Source organism: Cyanistes caeruleus, chromosome 21 (genome assembly GCF_971803275.1).
Source record: "Cyanistes caeruleus chromosome 21, bCyaCae1.hap1.1, whole genome shotgun sequence".
NCBI lineage: Eukaryota > Metazoa > Chordata > Aves > Passeriformes > Paridae > Cyanistes > Cyanistes caeruleus.
Genome location: NC_141721.1, coordinates 768,614 through 790,175, shown reverse-complemented (window position 1 = coordinate 790,175; position 21,562 = coordinate 768,614). Strand labels below are relative to the sequence as shown.

The following is a 21,562-nucleotide window of genomic DNA, read 5'->3' as shown; positions in this document are numbered from 1 at the left end:
GCAATCATCACTGGAGAGGAGGGAGGAAAACAGAGAGCTTTAAATTTCATTAGACATCGAAACATCTGAAGGGGAGGAACTCTAATGGTTATATATAATAAACCTCTGCTTTTATCTTCCCATAAAATTGTATCTCTTTTCCTTTTTCCCCCTCAAGTTGAGCTGCCTTGCAGTGTGCAGGGCTCTGAGATAAATCGATGATTAACTAAACAACAGGAATTCATAAACCTCCTTATTTTATAGCAGCATTTAAGGCAGCACACAGTGCATGCTCCCCAAGCTGATCTACACCCTCAGGTCCATTATCTGAGCTGGAGATAAATGAGGAGTTAGATCTGCTGGAGGTTATGCTCAGGTAGTTCCCACCCTGCTGGTGTAAATCCAGGGGTTTATGGAAGGAGAAGAGCAATATTCTTTATAGGAACAAGGAAACGTGACCCAAGGCTGGAGATCTCAGGGGATGATGTTGCTCCTGCTGAGCTTTTCTCAGCAAGTCTTCAGGAAGTGCAAATAAGATTTCTTTTTCCTGGATTCCCATATTTCCATTCCAGCTAAGAGCAAGTCCTGGGGTGCTGGGGCTGGCTGCTTTTGTTACTGGAAAGCATCACAAGAGGGGAGAAAGGAAAGCTGTGCTCTAAAGAACAACTCGATTGTTGTCAGGGAGAATTTAGCTCCTGGCCAGTCATGTAACTAGAGCAGACTGAAGTGTCTGATCCTGGCAGCTGAAAGGAATGAAAAGCCATTGTCCAAATGCTGTTTGTGATCACCTGGCAGGGCTGTGGCTCTGAGATGAGCGGGTTTCTCTGTCAGAATTGCTCCAGAGGTGGAAGGTTTGTGATGGCTGAGCCACGTTTGATGCAGGGTCCTGCAGACCCCACAGATCTCCCTGCCCGTGTCCCTCCTGTGCCTTAGGAAACTCTGTCCTCTCCTCCATGGAGCTGTCACAGCTCCTGCAGACAGCCACTCTGGGTCAGTGACAGCAGAACCACAGGCACTGATCAGCAAAGGGGCTGAGCATAAATTGCTCTGGCTGCCCACACCCTGCCTGCTCCAGGACTGCGGGATCCAGAGGGATTCCGGGCTGGGAATGGAGCAGAGGAGGTGATGGAGGGCACCAAAGGCTTCATCACAGCAGGAGTGCTCAGGAGAGAGAGCCTGCAGGGAGGAGGAGGATGGAGGAAGGCTCTAAATCAGGAGTGACAGGGCAAGCAAAGAGAGGCTTTTCCCTGGGCCCTGCTCTGGAAGCACAGGAGGGGTTGGAAACACCAAAAATGCTGCTTTACTCTGTGTGGGGACACTTGGCTGCTGCTCAAAGTTCATTTGTTCAACAAGTTTCTGGGTTAATTACAGGATGAAAAGCCCACTGAAGGCTATCAGATTTAGAGAAGGCTGCCTCTGAATGTCACCCCCATCTCTGCCCAAGGCTGGGGTGAGCTCTGGGATGGCAGGGCCGTGTGTTCCTCCTCTTCACCAGGCACCAGCTCTTGGCTACATCCAGCTCCACTTCCCTCTCAAAAACCTAGGCCTGGATTTGGCTGAAGGCAAAGACAGAACTCCTGGATTTTGCCTCTGCTCTGTCTCTTCCACCCCTGTTTCACCCTCCTTTTGCTGAGCATGCAGCAGTGTGTTGGTTGTGCCCCTGCAATGCTCTGGGCTTCTCACTGAAGGGCCTCCCCCAAATCTCATGTTAAAATCCTGGACAATTCCTGTGCTTTATGAGTTGGACAAAGAGTGATTCCTCCTTCTGAAGTCTCTCTCCTGCTCTGGGAGTTTGGCTGAAGGCCTGAGGGTGATCCAGCACTGGGGGTGGCTGAGGAGAAATGGATCTCGGTCCTTGTTTTCCCTCTGGGAATGAAAACGGGCCTGGGCGGCCTCAGGTCACATCTCCAGTGCAGGCCAGCTCCTGCAAGGCCAGAGAGCACAGGAGATGCACACAAGTTTACAGCAAGCCATTTCCAAGTGGTTTGTGCTAAATCCTCAGATGGAGGGAAGTGCCTGACAGTGGGAAGGATTTCTTCTGACAGAGCAAATCAGCTCAAAATCTCCTTGCAGGAGAGGTTAAGCACAGCAGCCCCAGATCTGTCAAAACTGCTCTCATTTCATCATCAAGGCAGACAGTGTTCTCTGTTCTGCAGTGAGGAGTGTGCTATTTGTTAACCCTTTAGCCCCTTCCTTTCACAGTGCTGCCCTTTAATCAGCTTTTAATCAGATTAGCAGGCCTGACTCCCTCCTCCGTGCAGCCGTCCCTGCCGGCCCGGCTCAGCTAGTTAAAAGGCAGGATTGACAGATGCTACAGATTTTTCTATTTGATTTTTTTCCCCTTCTGTTGCTCCTGGTTTGCCCCTTCCTTTGTGGCTGTCTGGCAGAGCTGCTGGGAGCTGGGATGGGTTCTTTTTTTTGGGTGCTGTGTGCGGCAGCGGGGCCCTGCAGCGAGGCCGGTGCAGATCCATGGTTTGAGCTGGACATGGTTTGAGCTGGACATGGTTTGAGCTGGACAAACTGCTCCACATGAGCTGCTGGCCCAGCCTGGGACTGGCTGTGTCACCAAGGATGAGTTCCTGGGGTGTGGGTACCTGTCTGCCCATAAATACCAACCCCTGGTCCTTCCCCGGCACTGCCGGGGTCAGGCAGACCCCAAAGAGAGCTGCTGCTGATTTCTGGGGGAATGAGAGCGTCCAGCATGCTGTGGAGATCAGATCTCCTGTTCAATTAATACACTGGGAACTCCAAATAATTACTTGAAGGGAAAAAAGAGCTCTAGGTGATGGATTATGTCCACAGCTGAGTGTGTCCTGAATGAAGGCGTGTCAGGACTGCTCCTCCCTTGAACAGAAAATTCCTTGGAAAAAGCACATGCCTGGGTCTGTCTGTGCAAATCCAACTTCCTTCCCTTTTCCACTTGAATTATAAAATGTTTCTGTTTGTTTTATACAAGCATTCAATTGGCTTTGATAAGGAACACGATGTTATTTACTGTGCTTTAGCCTTGTACTTTAATCTGTGTTTTAGCAGCAGAACAAATTAACTGCTTTCTCCATCTCCAGGCAGAGCTCTCTGGTCCAGAGCCAGCTGAGCCTCCAAACAAAGGATGCTTTTAGTGCCTGCATCTTCCTGAGCTCCCATCTTTAGTGGATTATTTTATTATTCTGCCTCTGATTGGAGATCAGAAGTGGCTGTGTTTAAAGCTCTGTATTTACACTAAAGCAGCATAAGCCCCTGAGCTGCTGCAGCCTGGCTCTGCTCCATGCAGCCCGTGTTATTCCCAATCCTGCCCTTTGCCAGGGTCAGAGGGGTCTGACACGAGTGCTTTCCCACTTGCCTTGTTCCAATATAGATTGTGCTATGCATAGAAATGCAGAATTATTTAAGGCTCAATAAAAAAAAGGGACTCTAAAGCTCTTAGTTTTTCCAGGTATTTGTATCTTTGGGCTGAATTCAGGGGGAAACCACTGGCAGCAGAAGTCACATTCCCAGTCCAAAAGGATCATTTGGACCTTACTGAAGCTTTCCAGAAGTCAGAATAAACATACTGCAAGTTCTTATCCCCATTTTAGTTCCCATCCTGCGTCTCAGTTGTGACACTTGGCAGACAGAAAATTCCTGAAGTAAGACCAGATGCTGCAGGAATTCTGTGAAACTCTTTTACCCAGGAGAGAGTACACTTGGAACAGCAGTGGGGACCACAGTCCTCTCACAGAAATCAGGAATGCGTTTCCAAGTCTGTATTGAAGTCAGAATGAATGGAGAAAAGGACAACATGACAAGCAGGACAGTAAAGAGGATTTGAATGGCTGAAGAGCAGGGGTTTAAAAAGCAAGGGAACAAATTCCAGGCATCCCCTTCACAATGAAGGGGTTTGTCCTCAAGGTTGTTGAGATAATCCCATTTTTCCTCAGGGCCTCTGTAACCTCCCATCACTCTGCTTCCCACAGCCTTTCTGTTCCTCTCTCCTGTCACTTTGAAGCTTCCCCTGGTTTGAAAAGCAGCTCCAGCGTTTCCTACCCTTGGTTCCCTCCCAGTGGCTCCGACACGGGCAGATTGACAGTGGCCTTTATCTGAAAGCAGAGTATGAATTTTAGTCAATAGAGAATGAGGGCTGCTCTCAGATTTCATTTTGTTTTCTCAGCCTGGTTAATTGTGCACAGGAATTGCCATGCCTGTCTGGGCACAGTGCTACAAGAAGCTGCTTTTCAGGGCTTTAATTGAATTCCTGCGTGCAGGGCACCGCTGGATGCTGGGGATGTCCCACAGGAGGGGCTGAGCAGCCCTGCACCAGCAGCATCACACATCACTGCCTGTATATCAGGTAGAAATATTCTTACAGATACTATTGGATATATAAACCTCCTTCTAAAAGTCAGGGCTGCTTTGTTTCTGGGAGAGGGAAACCGTGGCAGCATTAACAACTGATTTAAATGCCATGGATTTCTTTGAGGATGAAGATCCCATGGACCAAGCCTCGCACCAGCTGAAAATGCTGAAATTCGGGAGCCTGAAGGCAGAAGTGCTGAAGCAGCATAATGTATTGTTTCCCTGGTTCCCTCCTGTTCACAGCTGTGATAAATTCACAGGATGAATTGAACCCCAGCCTTTTCTCCTGCCTGATGAGATTCAGGTTTAACATCCTGGCCAGGTCCAGGCTTACATTCATTCCAGGGACTTCATGAATTTCACCATCTTTGCTGCAAAGCAGGGCCCAAAGCTGCAAAATTATTTTTCTGTGAAGTGAATGTTGTCAGTTTGAGTTTCCTGATTGGGAAAAAAGATCCATTTCCACGTCTCTTTTGTAGGGAATTTTCCCATCTGGCTGTGGTTCTGTGCAGTCTCCTGGGTGTGAGCAGGCAGAGTCTTCAGCAGCACAGACTGGGGCTATAAATAAGCAAAGAGCAAGTGGTTTTTTTCTTTTTTCCCCCTGAATTTCTCTTATCCTTACTTATTCTCTGCAGCAAATGTAATATTCACTCAATTCCTGGGCACTGGAAGGTCAGGCCTTTGCACAAACCAGCTCTGGAGCTGTGGCCTGGCTGTTCCAGGTTCCTTCTGGAATTCTGAACAACAAATTTATACTTTGATTCCCTGTCTTTAAAATGGGAATAAGGAGACTTTTTCTGTGCCTTTTTCATGCAGCAGAGAATATATTTGGCCACAATGCTCTGCAAATCCAGCTCCCAGTAAATTGCCACTAATTTCAAGAATAAAAACCATATGTTACCCTGAATGGATTGTCACAGAACCTCAGAAAATGGTGATTTGGTGAGTTTAAGAGACAAAGGAACAGCTGCACCAAAAGCCACCACAGCCCTGATGTGGGAGCAGCTTCTGGGGGTGTTCTCTCCTGTTTGCCATTTACTCTTCAATATTCATGCTGTTATCAAACTGATACTAAAGGAAACCATGGAATCTCCTTTCACAGAAACTTAGGATGACGTGTGCCCACTAAAGGAATTAAAAGTTGAGCAAGCAGGAAGGTAAAATTGGCCTTTCCAGGGAAGACATTGGGGATGACTGGCAGCCCTCAGTGTGTACCTGTGCTGCATCTGGAAAATATTTTGACAGTTCAAGCTGAAAGCAGACTTTGGAGTTTGGATATTTGGTTATTTTTAAAGAACCATGGTGTGGAACACAGCTTTGATGCCTTAATGGAATCTAGAGAGCTCAATAATATGTTTCAGGTTTGGATAAAAGAGAGGTAAAATTGCTTCCAGCACTTTTTTGCTCAAAAAAAAAAAAAAAAAAACAAAGCCCAAATCATCTCCCTGTGATGTCTCATCTGTAGCAGTTTAGCAGTGTGATATCTGAGTGCAGCTTTGGTAGAGCTTGCTGGGACTTCTCAGCTGAAGGGGGAGATCCAAAGGGACTGGGACATGCTCTGGGTTACTTTACAGTGACCTTTCTTTGGCACAAAGAGCAGGGACTGGAGCCAGCTCCAGGTGGATGGGTCGGTTTTCCAGGGTCACTCTGCCCGTGGCTCCTGGGATGTGCAGGAGGTCAAGGAGGGGTGGCAGGAGTCTGTGCCAGGGGAGAGGGAGCTCCTGACAGAGTGAGAAAAAACATTCTAAAGGTGAAAGCAGGGTCAGATCCCTCAGGGAGAACCCAGACACGATCCAGGTGTGTGAGGGTGGGATTGGGAAAGCCACTTGACTTGAATCTGGTGGAAGAGCTGGAGAGGAGCCACAGGAGCTGCTGTGGGTCTGTGTGAGCTGGAGGAAGCCCAGGGAGAGCTTGGGGCTGCTGGGGAAGGGTCAGGGTCAGATCCCCAGTGCTGCCTCTGGCTCTTCCCAGAGAAGCCAGCAGGGCTGGACATGGCCAAACGAGCTGAGATTTAACCCCCAGAGCCCCTGCTGGGGGTAACTGCTAATCCCATATTCCCACAGGACTCCCAGACACAGCACCTTTGTAATCCCAGCTCCAGGAGTTCCTCCGTTCCCTCTCCTTTCTCCTCCTGTGTTGATTCTCACCAATAGCTCTGGAGATTTTGGCCTCTTTTTTCAGCCTGCTGAGCTTTTCCCCCATCTCTTTATCTGCTTTTTACCTGTACATCGTTATCCTTCTTGTGGAGACAGCCTCATCTGCAGGGACCGTGCTGCAGATAAGGAGCAGCAGAGCTGGGGGTTTAAGTTATTTGAAGATTAGGTGGGGATGGAAGCAGCCAGCTTAGTTTATCTGCTGCTGCTCCTTGTTAATTGTCACTGGAGAGAAAAAGGGGTTTATGTTTCCAGTGATGGAGAGCTGATAACTTCCTTAATTTTACAATCTCACTCGTTCCAGTCTCGTGACTCACATTGGAAAGGGAAAAATATTTGTCTGAAAGATCATGAGATAGCAGGAGAAGAGCTGCTTTCTTTGGGCCAGGCTTCTCCCCCTCGTTCCCAGGGGAGTTCCCACCTGTGCCAGGGCTCACCACCCTGCCAGGGAAGGATTTCTCTCCAATAGCTGATCCACTCCTCTGTCAGTTCAGCTGCTGCTCTGGGGAGGTTTGGGATGTGTTATGTTCCTGCAGACCTTTTCTGCTGCTTTTTTGCTCCCCTTTCCCCTCAGCTTTGGAAGTGGACACGCTGCACCCGGGTCTTTTCTCCTCCTTTTTTGGCTGCTGGTAAAAATTCTTGTTGGAAGGAGCTGAGGAATTTCTTCCTCCTCTTGTAGCCCTTTGCACTTAGATATTTTTATGAAGGGGGAATAATGATTTGCAGATGGCAGAGCAGAGCCCTGTAAGAATGTGCCTTTCCTTGGAATGTGTCTTTTTATCGTGGGCTGAAGCCAACAGATTTAAGAGTCAGAGTGAAATCACATGAAGCTGATCAGAGACTGCCAGATTTGATCTGCCCAGCTCTGGATTTTTGATTCCTCCTTCACTTTGGTGGCTCTTGTCATGCAGAGTCTCAGAAGTGCCCAGTGCTCCCTGGACCTGCCCTTCCCAGGGGTGTCAGTGGGTGCTGCCTGAGGCACCGTGTGAATCATGGATTCACAGCTCAGCCTCTGAGATTTGGGGCTCATTATTCTGTTTTCTGAATCCTCTCAGCATCCCAGTTATCACCAGCCCTTGAACTCCCCAAGTGAGTCACCATTTGAGTATCCAAAGACCTTTTCTCCCTGGGTTTCCCTGTAGGTTTCCTGCTGTTTTATAGGTTGGATTTGATGCTGTGGTGCAGATGAGCTCAGGAACCTGTGATTGTCTGGCCAGCGGTGGCTGTGGCAGTGTCACTGTCACTGTGGCAGTGTCACTGTCACTGTGACTGTCACTGTGGCTGGGGCAGTGTGTGGCAGTGTGACTGTCACTGTGATTGTGGCAGTGTGACTGTGGCAGTGTGGCTGTCACTGTGACTGTGGCAGTGTGACTGTCACTGTGATTGTGGCAGTGTGACTGTCACTGTGACTGTGCAGTGTGGCAGTGTGACTGTCACTGTGACTGCAGTGCGTGGCAGTGTGACTGTCACTGTGATTGTGGCAGTGTGATTGTGGCAGTGTGACTGTCACTGTGACTGTGCAGTGTGACTGTCACTGTGACTGTGATTGTGGCAGTGTGATTGTGGCAGTGTGACTGTCACTGTGACTGTCACTGTGACTGTGGCAGTGTGACTGTCACTGTGACTGTGGCAGTGTGGCTGTCACTGTGACTGTGCAGTGCGTGGCAGTGTGACTGTCACTGTGATTGTGGCAGTGTGACTGTCACTGTGACTGTCACTGTGACTGTGCAGTGCGTGGCAGTGTGACTGTGACAGTGACAGTGTGACACAGCTCAGTTCCCGGGTCTCTGGCAGGCAGAGTCTCTGCCCTGGCATCTGTTGGAGCACAGTTGTGCAGAAATTAGCTGGATAATCTTAATTAACCTAATTAGTGCAGGAGGAGCCGGGTGCTCCCCTGGGCGCAGCTCCAGCTGTGCCCATCAGGGACCAGGGGCCTTTCCTGTGCACACCAAGGAAAACCAGCTGAGCCCAGCTCCAAACCTGTTCCAACAAACCCCTGCTCTTGGGGGAGTTTGGGTGTCCTGCTGCTCCTGCTCCCTGCACAGGACAGGCCTCAGCCTCTCCCACTCTGGGGATGTGTCCAGACAGCAAAGACAAAAGCTTTTCTTTTTTTTTTTTTTCTTTTTTTTAGGTTAATCTGTTTATTCTGCTTAATAAGGACGTAACTACAGCCTGAGCTTCTTGCTGGTGACTGAATATTTTAGTCCTTATTCAGTGTCTGGTGAGGTTTGTAGGAATTTTGTATTGATTTTGATTAGGCCTGGAAAGTGCTGCTCCCACCAGGCACTCCCAGGAGCTCCTCCAGCCATCCAGGAGTGTGGGGATGCCAGACCTGAGCTCTTCCTAAACAATCCCATGTGTGGGTGAGCTCTGTAAGATCCATCTCACCCCTCTGGAAATCTCTGTGTGTCTGCCCCACAGCTGGGCTGTCTGTGGGGGTGGGAGGGACACGAGTGGAGGGACAGGTTTGGGTTGGAAGCTCCTTAAATCCCATCCAGTGCCACCCCTACAACACCTTCCCCTGTCCCAGGAGCTCCAAACCCATCCAGCCTGGCCTTGGGCACTGCCAGGGATCCAGGGACAGCCCCAGCTGCTCTGGGAATTCCATCCCAGCCCCTATCACCCTCCCAGGGAACAATTCCTGCCCAATCCACCCCTGCCCTCTGGCTGTTAAAGTTTCTGTCCAAAGCAGGAAAGGAAAATGAGCAAAAGAATGGTTTTCAGCTTTCTTTTCCCTTTTTTGGGGTGTGAAAAGTCTGAGGTTTGGTTTTCATGTAGAAAACACAGAAAAGGAAAACACTGGCAGTGTGGAAATGAAATACAACAATGGGGTTTGGGCAAAGCAAAGCACTTCTGAGAAAAACAGCAACTCCAGTTTCATTGTCCTGAGTAATTGTGGCTGCCTTTGGGAGGGAGCTGAACACCCCTTAATTGTGGATTGCAGCTGATGTGGGCTGTGACACCTGACAATGCAGAAATTAATGCCTGCCTTTGAATCCCACATTTGGCTAACAGCTGCTATTAGTTAATTTGAAGGGATTTTACAGGTCTGGGACCGGGCCCAAGCCCCTCTGCCACCAGCACACGATGTCACCGGCAGCACCAGGGATCGCTGTGCAGGACCCAGTGTGGCTGTAAGGCAGGTGCAGTGGAACCCTGGCTCTGTCCTGCAGCTGTGGAGCTGGGGAGAAGTTAAATGAGCTGGTGTGAGGCTGATTGCCACCACGGAGGGCTCATTGATGAGGAGGTTGTGTGGCTGTGGTGAGCACAGTTAAACCCGTGTGTGTCCTCCCAGTGCCTCCTGGACAATCCTGGACAAGCCCCAGGACAGCAGTGCCTGTGCCTCTCTTCTGCTCTGGAGCCTTGTCTGGGACTGGTGAGAACAAAAAGGAGTTTCCAGATTGTATTTTCATGGAAATGGAGTTGCTGGTGCCCGGTGGGTTGGCTGGGCTGAGTCCTGTCCATGGGATTGCTGCTGGCCCCTCTGTGCCAGCCCCATTCTCTCTCTCTCCAGGCTGGCCTTGGGCTCCTGGCCAGCAGAAAACCCGGGACAAGGCTGGGGTTTGGGCAGAGGATCACCCCCAAACACCCCTATGGATTCCTGGAGTGCTTTGGGTTTGAAGGGACCTTAAAGCTCACCCCATCCCACCCCAGCAGGGACAGGGACACCTTCCCCTGTCCCAGGTGCTCCAGTGCCAGGGATCCAGGGGCTGCTCTGGGCACCTGTGCCCTCCCAGGGAACAATTCCCTCCCCGTGTCCCAGCTAACCCTGCCCTCTGGCAGCTGAAAGCACAAGGAGAAGTTTTTCCTGTTGTTTTTTCTGGGGCACGGGGAGTGTGGGTCCCTGGGAAGCTGAGTCACGGCTCTGTGCAGGAGACATCTGTCTCAGCAGTAATTAGAGGAGATGAAACCCATCAGTGACAAGCTCTATCCCAGCAGTTGGAGCTCAGATTCTCATTTCATGCTGCAGAAGGATGAGTAATTCTAAATAGCTCTGAAGACGTTTAAAAGCACCCAAACCATGACAGACAGCAGAGAGCAAATGAGAACAAGGTGAGTTATTAAATGCCTGCTGAGCACACACAAAGCCCCATTATCACTGAACACTGATACAGAGCTGTGTGTGTTGTACCTGTGCTCTGCTCCCCCGGGCTGGGGCAGCTCTGGGGACACCACACCTGAGCCTTTCTCTTCCAGCAGCTCCCTGGGCTCTGAGCTGGGCTGGAAACAGGAACTCAGTGCTCTGTCCTGGTGCTTTCAGCAAGAAACCCTCCACTGAAAAGGCAGGGGAACCACGGGGTGGTGGAAGGAGTCTCTGCCCTCAGACAGAAGGCTTGGAACAGCCCAGAATCCCAGGGAGGAGCAGGAGAACCCCAGCCTGTTGAGCTGTCCATGGCAGGGAGGAGGAAGATGAGCTCCAGGCAGGATTTATTCCTGCTCCAGCAGGATGTGGAGCACTGTGCTTGGCAGAGCTCCTTCCCAGGGGAGCTCCGTGAGCAGCTCCCAGTTAAACCAGTGAAGAGCTGAGGGGGGTTCCCAGCCCTGGGGCCTCAGAGGAGCAGCTCCTTTTGCACCTGAATGCGGCTTTTTAATTAAACACAGAGTTTTGCCAGCATTTAGTGGCAGGGCTGCCAGCCCTGGTGGGGGCTGTTGATGGCACTGGCTGAGCTCAGGGGCTGGGATTGTGCCCAGGGCTTCTGGAACTGCTTCCATTCTCCTCTGGGGACTTGGCTCACACTTTGCAAGTGTAATTTGAAGTGGAGCCAGAACGTGGCCCAGGTCTCATTTTAAAGGGAATTTGGTTGAAGGGTTTTCATTGCTTTACATCCTGCAGTGGCTTTAAGGCTGCCTGGTGACTCACAGGGAAAATAAAATCAAATAAATAAAATAACCTTAAGATGCTGGCATGACTTGCAAAATGTGAGCAGTGCTGGAGAAGTTCTTTTCCTGTGTGACTTTGCAGGAGCAAAGGGATGCACCAAAATCATGCCCAAGGCTGCAGGAATGAGCACTTTCTCCAGCAGAAAAATTTTGGGATAAATCTGAGAGCAATCAAAGTGGGATTTTCTGATTTTCTGCTTTGTTTCCATCTCTTTTGGGTTTGTGTGTTCACAAGAAATTTCTGTATTTGTTATTTTACACTCCTGCCAAGCTCGGGGATGCTGATGAATTAGGGACTAATAACAATTAGTGTTGAAACCTAAACAAATGAGCAAGGATTGAGTCATAATTTTGGTGTGACCTGAGGACACAGAATTGCTCATTGTCCCTTTTTCCCTGTTCACTTCCTACATTCTGCTTTCCAAAACTCATCATTTCTATTTGGGTTTGCAGATGCATTTCAGAAAAATACCCTGAAAAGTTTCCAAAACTGAAGTTCAGAAATGTAGAGTTAATGAGGATGTTTGGTTGCACTAGATCTGAAATTTTGCTCCATTTCACTTTTATTATCAATTATTGAGAGTTTTGAACTTCATGCAAACCCAGAAATGCAGACACCCTCCATTCTGATGAACTCCAAATGAGGCTCCATCCATTCTGCTGAAATGCTCCATTTCCTTTTTGGCAGAATTTCACTGGAATCACCACATTTTTAAAGATAAAGTTTTCAGATGCTTTTGATTCATCTCTGTTTTTCAGACATGGGCAGACTGAATTCACAGCAAACCCCTGTCAGGGAAAAGTGGGAGAGCAGGGCAGGGGTGCTCATGTCCTTTGGTTTCAGGGTGCAGTGGGGTCTCACAGATCAAGGCATAGGATCATGGAATCTCCTGGGTGGGAAAGGACCCCCAGGGATCATCCAGACCAACCCCTGGCCCTGCACAGACCCCCCAACAATCCCTGCATGTCCAAACTCTCCTGCAGCTCTGGCAGCCTCTGGGACCATTCCCTGGGGAGCCTGGGCAGTGCCAGCACCTCTGGGGGAAGAACCTTTCCCAAAATCCAGCCTGACCCTCCCTGACCCAGCCCCAGCCCTTCCCTGGAGCACTTGTGGCTGTAAATCTGTGCCTGAGGACGTGTCCTGTGCCTGCTCTGGGCTTTGCAGCCTCTGTCCTTGTTTGAAAGGAATCAAATGGAAGGAGCTGCTTCAGCAGACAAGTTATTAGTGCTGGGTGCCCTTGAATGGCAAAGCTTGGACTTGGAGGAAAAAGCTGAAATGAGACATTTTCCATTTTATGATTTTGTCTGTGGAGAAAGTCCTTTTAATCTCAATTTAATGAAAGTTGGCTCAAGACGTGTGAGTGACTGGGAGTGCTTGGGAGAGACAGGAGCAAAGCTTGAGGGGAGCTCAGGGCAAGATGAAATCCTCCCTGAGACGAGGCAGAGTTTGAAGGGGAGGAGTGACCTCCCAGCACCTTCCCATCAGGAGCGGTGGGAATATCTGTAATTACAGATCACACAGCGCTGGGGATGTGCTGGAGTCACAAAGGCTGGAAGCAGATCCATGGAGCTGGGTGCTGTCAGCCCAGGAGCTGCTCCATCCTCTCTCTGCATCAATAATTCTGTTTCAGAACCTCCTCTCATGGTTCCAGTGCTCCTTCCCCCTCCTCCTGCCACTCCCCACATGGAATCCAGTTAGGCTGCAGAACCAGCTGTGGATCATTTCCTCCAAAGGCTTTTTGTGCATGAAAAATAGATCAAAATCCTGGGGAGCTATTTATGCTGGCTTGTTTTTACAGCTCTGACAGAAATGGTAATAGGAAAATGAGATCAAGATGCTTTTGGTACATTACTGGCAATAAAATAATAAAAAAAGAGCAACCTGCAAGCAGATGAGGGTCAGATCCTGCAGGTAATTTCTGTGCTAGGAGTGCACAAAGCCCAGCCTGTTCTGCTCCTTCTGCAGGGCCTCCAGGTATTGTGGATGCTGGTTTTGAGGCACTTGTCTTTTATGAGTCTGTAATAATCTTTGCATTATGCTATTACAACATAATCAGGTCCTTGTCACGCTGCCAAGGCTGAGCAGATAACATCAGAGCACTGAGGAATTTCAGCTCTAAACTCATTAGGAAGACCCAGATTTGTTCCACGATAGTTCCAAACCTCTCTGGAGCTCAGTGCTCTGCAGGGATGTGCTCTCAGCCAGATGGTGGCTCAGGAGGCAGATTTGGGCTCCAGCACAGCCTGGGAGTTCAGCTGGGAGAGCATCTCTCCAAGATGGGATTTAAAAATACTCTGCTCCTCTTTTTTATAAAAATTAACTTCTGGGAGCACTAAAATGACAAAGCTGCAGTGGGCCTGGCAGTGGCCAAGGCCAGGCTGGACATTGGGAGCACCTGGGACAGGAGAAGGTGTCCCTGCCATGGCAGGGGTGGAATGGGTGGGATTTAATGTCCCTTCCAAGCCAAACTATTCCATGATTCTGAGATCAGGGTTTGGGCTGCTCCTGACCCCTCCTGTGGGGAACACCTGGCCAATGAAACCTAAGAGATCCCCAGAAGTACAAAATGAGGAGGTGCTGAGGATCACTCTGGACTGGGAGATTTATCCACTGTAGAGGCTGAGCCCAGCAGCCTGGGGAGTACCTGAGGGCAGAGCTCATTCCTCTGTTCCACCAAGATGTCGAGAAATTAAAGAATTGAGCAGGCAAGACACACAGGCCATTTGTGCCTTAGGAATATTCCTTTTGAAATAGATTTTATCTTTGGGATTGCCTAGTTCAGCTCTGATTTGCTTTGCCTGTGGCCTGTCACAAACCCTGAGTGGACCTTGTTGACTTGGCTGGGGTGGGAGGAGAAGGGGAGGGACAGGCAGGTCCCTCTGTGAGAGCCCAGCTCTGAATCCACTCTGGGGACATGAAATTGTCTTTAAAGTGTTCTGAAAGGTCAGAAGGCAGAGCAGGAGTGCAGTGGGATTTTTGTGCATGTTTATGCAGCAGCTGAGGCTCCCGTTGTGCAGCAGTGCAGGGGGGAGCCAGGGAAGGTGTCCCCTCTGTGCTGTCACCTGTCACCTGCTGTCCCCACCCTGCAGGGGCCACAGGGGACAGCAGGCACCGCTCCAGCCTCCTGCTGCTGCTGGAGCAGGGAATGGAGCAGGGCCCATGAAAACCAGGGCCCACAGATGGGAGGAGAGGCTGGAAGGGGTCCCAGGAACGCTGGGTGTTGCAATAAGTGCAGAATGATAACGCAGAGCAGCCTCAGGCTGGCTGGGAACGGCTGCCCAGGGCCTGCAGTCCTGTCTGAGGGTGAAGAACCTCTTGCTGATGGCAAACAGGCAGGGGAGAAACCAGGTATGGAGAGTCTTCCTGCAAAAACCCCGTGTGTGAGATCAAGAGAGGATCTTACAAGGTTTTATTAACTTGTAGACTGTGATTTAAGGGAATTTGAAGCAGCACGTGGAAGAACAATAATGAACAAATGTTTTCAAGTGGGAGAAATCTGTCCCTGCCATATGTTTCACTGACTCATCCCTTCTGCAGGAGGGGATCTTGGAATTGTTTGAACTATTCCAGTCACTAATGCTTTTCATTTGGGAGGAAACGAGGCCCTGGATCCTTCACTGGGTGAGGAAGAGACCCGACCCCTCTAAAGCCTTGGGCTCAGCTTAATCCAGGAGCAGTTTGGGTTGGAAGGGACATCAAGAAGCTGCAGTTCCAACCCCACAGGTGCTCCCTGTGCGTCTCAGTGCTGGGCAGAGGCCACACCTGGTTGGTTTGAGATCTCTGGGCTCACTGGGGTGATGCTGAATCATCTTCCTCCTCCTCCTCCTCCTCCTCCTGTTGCAGGTGTGGCTGTGTGGGGGCAGCATGGAGGTGCTGCCCTGCTCCAGGGTGGCCCACATCGAGCGCAAGAAGAAGCCCTACAACAACAACATCGGCTTCTACACCAAGCGCAACGCGCTGCGCGTGGCCGAGGTGTGGATGGACGACTACAAGTGGCACGTGTACATCGCCTGGAACCTGCCCCTGGAGGTACGGCCTGGCCTGGGGCTCACTGAGGCTTCAAAGCTGAATTATGGAGCCTTAGCACCCCTGAGCACAGCCTTAATCCCCGGGCCTGGGCCCAGCAGAGCTCCCTCAGCTTTTGGGTTAATTCCGTGTCCAGCTCGGGTTTATTCCGTGTCCAGCCCGGGTTTATTCCGTGTCCAGCTCAGGTTTATTCCGTGTCCAGCTCGGGTTAATTCCGTGTCCAGCCTGGGTTAATTCCGTGTCCAGCTCAGGTTTATTCCGTGTCCAGCCCGGGTTAATTCCGTGTCCAGCTCAGGTTTATTCTGTGTCCAGCCTGGGTTTATTCCGTGTCCAGCTCAGGTTTATTCCCAGCTCATGGACACTGATCCCTCCCACAGCTCCCGAGGGATGGCCCAGGGGCTGCACTGCTGCTTTTCCCAGCGCTGGGAAGTTTAAAGGGTTTGGAGATTGGTGGCTCACAGAAGGGGATCCCCTTCCTCTTACACCTTCTCCTTAAAGAGCTCTGGTGGTCCCTTTGATTTCTGCCCAGCAAGGGTCAGGGTTTTTTTGGATCTGGCACATGAATTTTGGTGTAAATCCTGCCATGTCACAGCTTGAGGAATCTTTGGAAAACCACGAGGTGCCAGCAGCAGGTCCAGGTGAGAATGTCCAGGGGCACATCCTGCACAGGGATCACTCCCTGCTTCTTTCCCTCACCTCTGGGAGAGCTCCAGAGGCTCCAGGAAGGAGGAGCAGGGAGGTGGCCATGGCTGGGAGGAGAAGGTGAATGAGTCCAGTTTCACTGTGAGCTCAGACTGGTGCCACAAGTGTCCAGCCCCTCTGGGTGCTGTTATTACTGAACACAAAATATTCCTGCTTGGCCAAGGCTCAAAGAGCTGCTGAGGGAGCATCCCCAGCTGCTGCCTGCTCTGGAAAAACAGGAAAACACAACAGTCTGAGCTGCTGCTGCAGCGTTCTGAGGAAAGGTTATGTCTGGGGAGAGCTGCTGGCATTTGGAGCCACGGCAGTCACAGCCTGGGGAGGGCCAGGAGCTGCAGGTGTGTGATCCTGGGGCCAGGTGGTACAGAAAGAGCAGGAAATAAAGGAATAGAGATGGGAAGAAAAGCTGCTTTCCCAGGGAGCTGCAGGAGGGCTCTGGCTGGGACAGGCACCACTCCAGGGGCTGGGAGAGGGGGAGATGCCTCCAGGGCTGAGGGAGTTTGGGGATCTCAAAAAGAGGCTTCAAGATCCAAATGCTCGTGGGCAGGGATCAGAAATCCTGATCTTTGGGCTGATTTCTTTTTAGAGGTGAGGCACCATCCTCCTGCTCAGGGACAGCTTTGGAGCATTGCAGAAAGGATTAAAATCCATCCTGTTGGGCTTGGAAAAGGCAGCATCACATGGATCAGCACTGGGGGTGGGAACAGGCCTGGGTGACCCAAAAATCAGCTTGAGATTTTTATATACAAATCTTCCCAATAGGTCTGGGTTCCCCAGAATCCATTTGAGTTTTTTATACAGGTTTTTTCCCAATCAAATAAAGATTGAATTTGAGGGAAGCCTTGTTGGATGGGGGAGGTTTTATGGATATGCTCTGGATTATTTTGTGATGCCAAGGCAAAGCCCTGCCCTGCCCATCCCAGGTTCTCCCTGGCTGCTCTGAGCCCCAGCTCAGCCTGTCTCCACAGAATCATCTTTATTTTTACCTCTCAGTTACCAGGGGCACATTGAAACGGTGTCTCCTCTAAAACAGAGTGAATAATTCATTAGGAGATCATTACAAGCGTTGTAATGGAAAATTGCTTTCCCAGTTGTGTTTAATGATCGCTGGGAAAGGCAGGAGCAGGAGCCCAGGCAGAGTGGAGGGGCTGCTGTGTGCCCTGCTCCCCAGATCCCAGCTCTCCAGCCCTGCTCCTGCTCCTGCAGGGTTTTCCCTGGGGACAGCTTTGTCTGCAGGAGCAGTGGGGTTCTGCTGTGTCTCCAAGGAGACCATTCCACCCTGGAACTGCCCAAATTGCCAAATTTGCTGCGGTTCAGCCTCAACTTTTCTTCTCATGCAATTTTTATCCTTCATTCTCAACTGTCTGCCTCTGCTTTGTTTGAATCCTAAGCCTTTATCTCTTTCCTTCATTCTTTTTCCATTTATTTTGCACCTTTCACCCCTTCCTTCCTCTGGGTTGTGTCTCAGTGGGGTCAGGGAAGGGTTTGGTGCTCAGTGCCCAGCCAGGGTTTGCATTTCCATCTTTTAAATTCTCATATCTTCTTGCTGCTAAACTCTCCTGGAAGTCCCGTGCCTCAGAGGCCAAACAGGAGGAGAATTCTTTTAAAAATACCTTGTTTAAAAATACAGATCAGTCTTTGTCACACGGATCCAAACCCAGGAGAATGGGCAGGAGACTCCCCACTGTTTCACTGCACTTCCCAACTTCCCTCCAAACCTTTTCTTCTCCCTTTGGCTCCTCTGGTAAATTATCCCCGAGGACATCAGCCCGTGGCCATTGCAAGGGGGCCCTCAAAACCCAGCAAGAAGTTGGTGTCCCCCTCTTGCCATGGCTCTGGAACCCACATCTTCCCTCTGATGATTTCACAAGGACACACATCCCAGAATTCCTGCAATCACTCAACCACTGCCAGGCAGTTTGGGAAGGATCTCAGAGCTCAGTGAAATACTTGCATTTTTACCTTTTTTTTTGGAAGTGTGACCATTCCTGTTGTTGTTTTTCAGAACCCAGGGATTGACATTGGGGATGTTTCTGAGAGGAAAGCCTTGAGGAAGAGCCTGAAGTGTAAAAATTTCCAGTGGTACCTGGACCACGTTTATCCAGAAATGAGGAGATACAACAACACCATTGCTTATGGAGAGGTAATTTAGTCCCTTAGCTCAGCCTGCTAATGTTTACAGTCCCTGATGAGAAACAGCCTCAAAGGAGAGGAGTCTGGAACAAAACTGACTTTTTCTGTGTAATTATCTAAATTTGTATAAATCTGCTCCCAGTTTCTTCTAAAAACCAGTTTGGGGATTTGCTGCTGATCTTGAAGACTGAATGAAGTAAAAATGTTAATACATCATTTAGTGAATTGACAGAAATTACCCATATTTCCTATGACTCCATGGATTAAGCAGCTGCATTTGTATTTTTAATACACAGGCATCTTCTAAAACCCTGTGACTCAAACTCTGCCTAATTCCTGACAAGGTCTCTGGAGGATTCAGTGCCTTGTCACAACAGCTTAAGGACAAGATAAAATAAGGGGACTTAATTCAATCTCTGCTGCCTTTGAAACCATTCTGGGAATATAGAAAGAGTAATTTATGGGAACTAATAACAAATACACTGCTGCAATGGAGTTGATGGAGCAGTGGCACTTGGAGGAGGCTCCTTGAAGCCTGGGCACCCTGGATGGGTTATTCATTTTAGGAAGGGTTTGTTATCAAAATTACTAAAGGCCTTCAAGCTAAAACCTCCCAAAAAATTCTATTTTCATAGAAAATGAAATTTCAGAATGGTTTGAGTTGGAACAAAACCCAGCTGGAACAAGGATGTGATGATTCCAAGGTGATCCTTGTTCGAGTTGGGCTTTTTTCCCTGCCTTGTCAAGCACTTTGAGATTTCACTGAAATCTGAGGGGTTCTGCATTGATTTTGGGGTTCTGCATTGATTTCAGGTTTCTGGGAGCCTAAACCTGGGTTTGTCCCCACCACCCATGAGCAAACACAGAGCCAGCCGTGTCCAGGGACTCTGCTCCTTGGAATGGGGATTAGTCCATTAAACAGCCCTCATTAGGCCTGGCTTTAAAGAGAAGTTTAGTGCTCTGTAAGTTTGCTTTGCCTGATTGTTCCTGGTGATAGAGCAGTGAGAGTTACAGAGGGTGGAGAGGGCTGAGCATCACTTCCTGCTTATCTCTGATAAGAGAGGGCCATAACTCTGTTCCTTTTGTGCCATAACTCTGTTCCTTTTGTGCCATAACTCTGTTCCTTTTGTGCCATAACTCTGTTCCTTTTGTGCCATAACTCTGTTCCTTTTATGCCATAACTCTGTTCCTTTTGTGCCATAACTCTGTTCCTTTTGTGCCATAACTCTGTTCCTTTTTGTGCCATAACTCTGTTCCTTTTATGCCATAATTCTGTTCCCTTTGTGCCATAACTCTGCCCTTTTTATACCATAACTCTGTTCCCTTTTATGCCATAACTCTGCCCCTTTTATTCCTTAACTCTTCCCCTTTTTGTGCCATAACTCTGTCCCTTTTTGTGCCATAACTCTGTCCCTTTTTGTGCCATAACTCTGCCCCTGTTTGTGCCATAACTCTGCCCTTTTGGGGCCATAACTCTGCCCCTTTTTCCCCCTAACTCTGCCTTTTTCCCCTGGCAGCTGAGGAACAACAAGGCCAAGGACGTGTGTCTGGACCAGGGCCCGCAGGAGAACCACACAGCAATCCTGTACCCGTGCCATGGCTGGGGCCCACAGGTGAGGCTGGCACTGCCACAGCCAGGTGCCACCCCAGGGGACAGCCTGGGGCTGTGGCCTTGGCTCTCCAGTGATAAAAACACCTCGGGTACCACAGGGAGTGTTCCCAGCTGCATCCCCATCATCCTGCCAGAGCTGCAAGGAAAAGCCTTGAAAGGAATTGGAAATCTTTGTAAATTGAAAATGCTGAAAAGTTGAATTTTTTGCAATTTGAAACAAAAAAAAAAAAAAAAAAAGTGAAATTTGTAATTTAAAATAAAATCTTCCAGACAAAGGTAAATAACAACCATGGACACAATCTGAGTATTTCCTTCCCAAGGCCAGGTTGGATGGGAGTTGGAGCACCTGGGCTAGTGGAAGGTTGGAATAATATGATAATATTGATCATAATAATGATATTTATGATCTGTTCCAACCCAACCCATTGTGGGATTATTTCTCTTCCAGCCAGCAGAATAAACCCAGACTAATGGGGTAAAGAAAACAATTAGTGCTGTGGTAATGAGCCATTTCAGCTTGGCTGGAATTTGCTTTCCAGCACTCCTTTTGCCTCTCCAAAAGTTTTGGAGCATCTGGGGCCCAGCAGGCTCAAGGAGGTTCATTTTCTGCTGAAAAAATGTACAGTTCAAGGAGTGGGAAAGCATAAAAATCCTGTTCTCACTCCACAGTCACCCTGGAATAAGCAATGCCAGAGTTGATCTGAGCCTGAGCTGGGAGCCCAAGGAGCTGGGAACCATCTGGGGGTGGAGAGAGTCCCACTCTGGGTTACCTTAAACAAAGATCAGTCCCTGGGGCTGAAGGAGTCCCTGCTGAGCAGAATCTGCTCTTGCTCAAACACCTCATTCTTCTCTTCAATGGCACCAACTGCCTTTTGCACTTTGTGGCTGGAAATGTGCACCTGGAAGTGCAATATTGTGTGAGAAACTGGCTGCTGGCCCTGGGCTCCAGGGTGAATGGCTGAGAATGAGTTATTTATTTTTATTTATTTTCCCCTCAGTGTTACTGAGATTAAACTCGACCATGTTTTCTTTCCCTACCTGAAGTTCTGAAGTCTAATTTTGCTGGCTGCCTGCAGCTTGCCCTTTTCATCCTTCCTGCTCTTCCCTCTCCACATTGTCCCTTCCCTCTTCAGCTGAGAGCCAGTTCTTGGCAGTTCCTTTGTTTTAAGGTACATCCAATTAGTGAAACCCCTGGAAAATTCTGTTTTTAAGCAGCTATCAGCCAGTGCAGAAGCTTTGAAATGGCCTTTGTGGCACCATGAAGGAAATTGGACTTCCCCTACAACTGTTTAATTAATGGGCTGCAGGTTGTAATTTATGGCTGGGAATGGAATTAGAAGTAATGGAAACTCTGGTTTGTGTGTGTGTATATATAAATATATATAATTTTTATTTATTTGCATGTGTGTGAAACCCCACAAGGGGTTGTTGAGCTCCTTTGGAGTTGCTCACATCCCAAAGCACACACACAGCCCTAAAATCCCCCTTCTCTCCTTGACCCTGGGGCCCATCCCAGACATTCCTTATTTCAGAATAAAGCAATGATTTCCCTGGCAGGAATGAGAGGGGGAAGGTGTGGGCTCCCTGCTGGCACTGTCACACCCCGAGGGGCTGTGGCTCCTGTTCCCTGCCACACCAGGGGTGCTGGGATTTTCCTGGAAGCTGTCCCTGTCCTGTTCCTGTCCCTGTCCCCTGTTCCTGTCCCTGTCCCTGTCCTGTCCCCTGTTCCTGTCCCCTGTCCCTGCT

The 21,562-nt window shown here is 49.4% G+C and overlaps 1 protein-coding gene across 2 annotated transcripts in view; it reads left to right on the top strand.

Annotated features, from left to right (window-relative positions):
- GALNT17 (polypeptide N-acetylgalactosaminyltransferase 17) overlaps positions 1–21,562 on the top strand; it is a 98,013-nt gene that overhangs the window by 69,983 nt on the left and 6,468 nt on the right. Inside the window, exons 7-9 of one of the 2 annotated variants that reach the window (XM_023939045.2) lie at positions 15,190–15,375; positions 18,077–18,214; positions 19,722–19,817. In XM_023939045.2, the coding sequence (XP_023794813.2) occupies positions 15,190–15,375; positions 18,077–18,214; positions 19,722–19,817 (420 nt within the window). The remainder of the gene's footprint in view (positions 1–15,189; positions 15,376–18,076; positions 18,215–19,721; positions 19,818–21,562) is intronic. The other variant, XM_086859721.1, reaches the window with a different exon arrangement.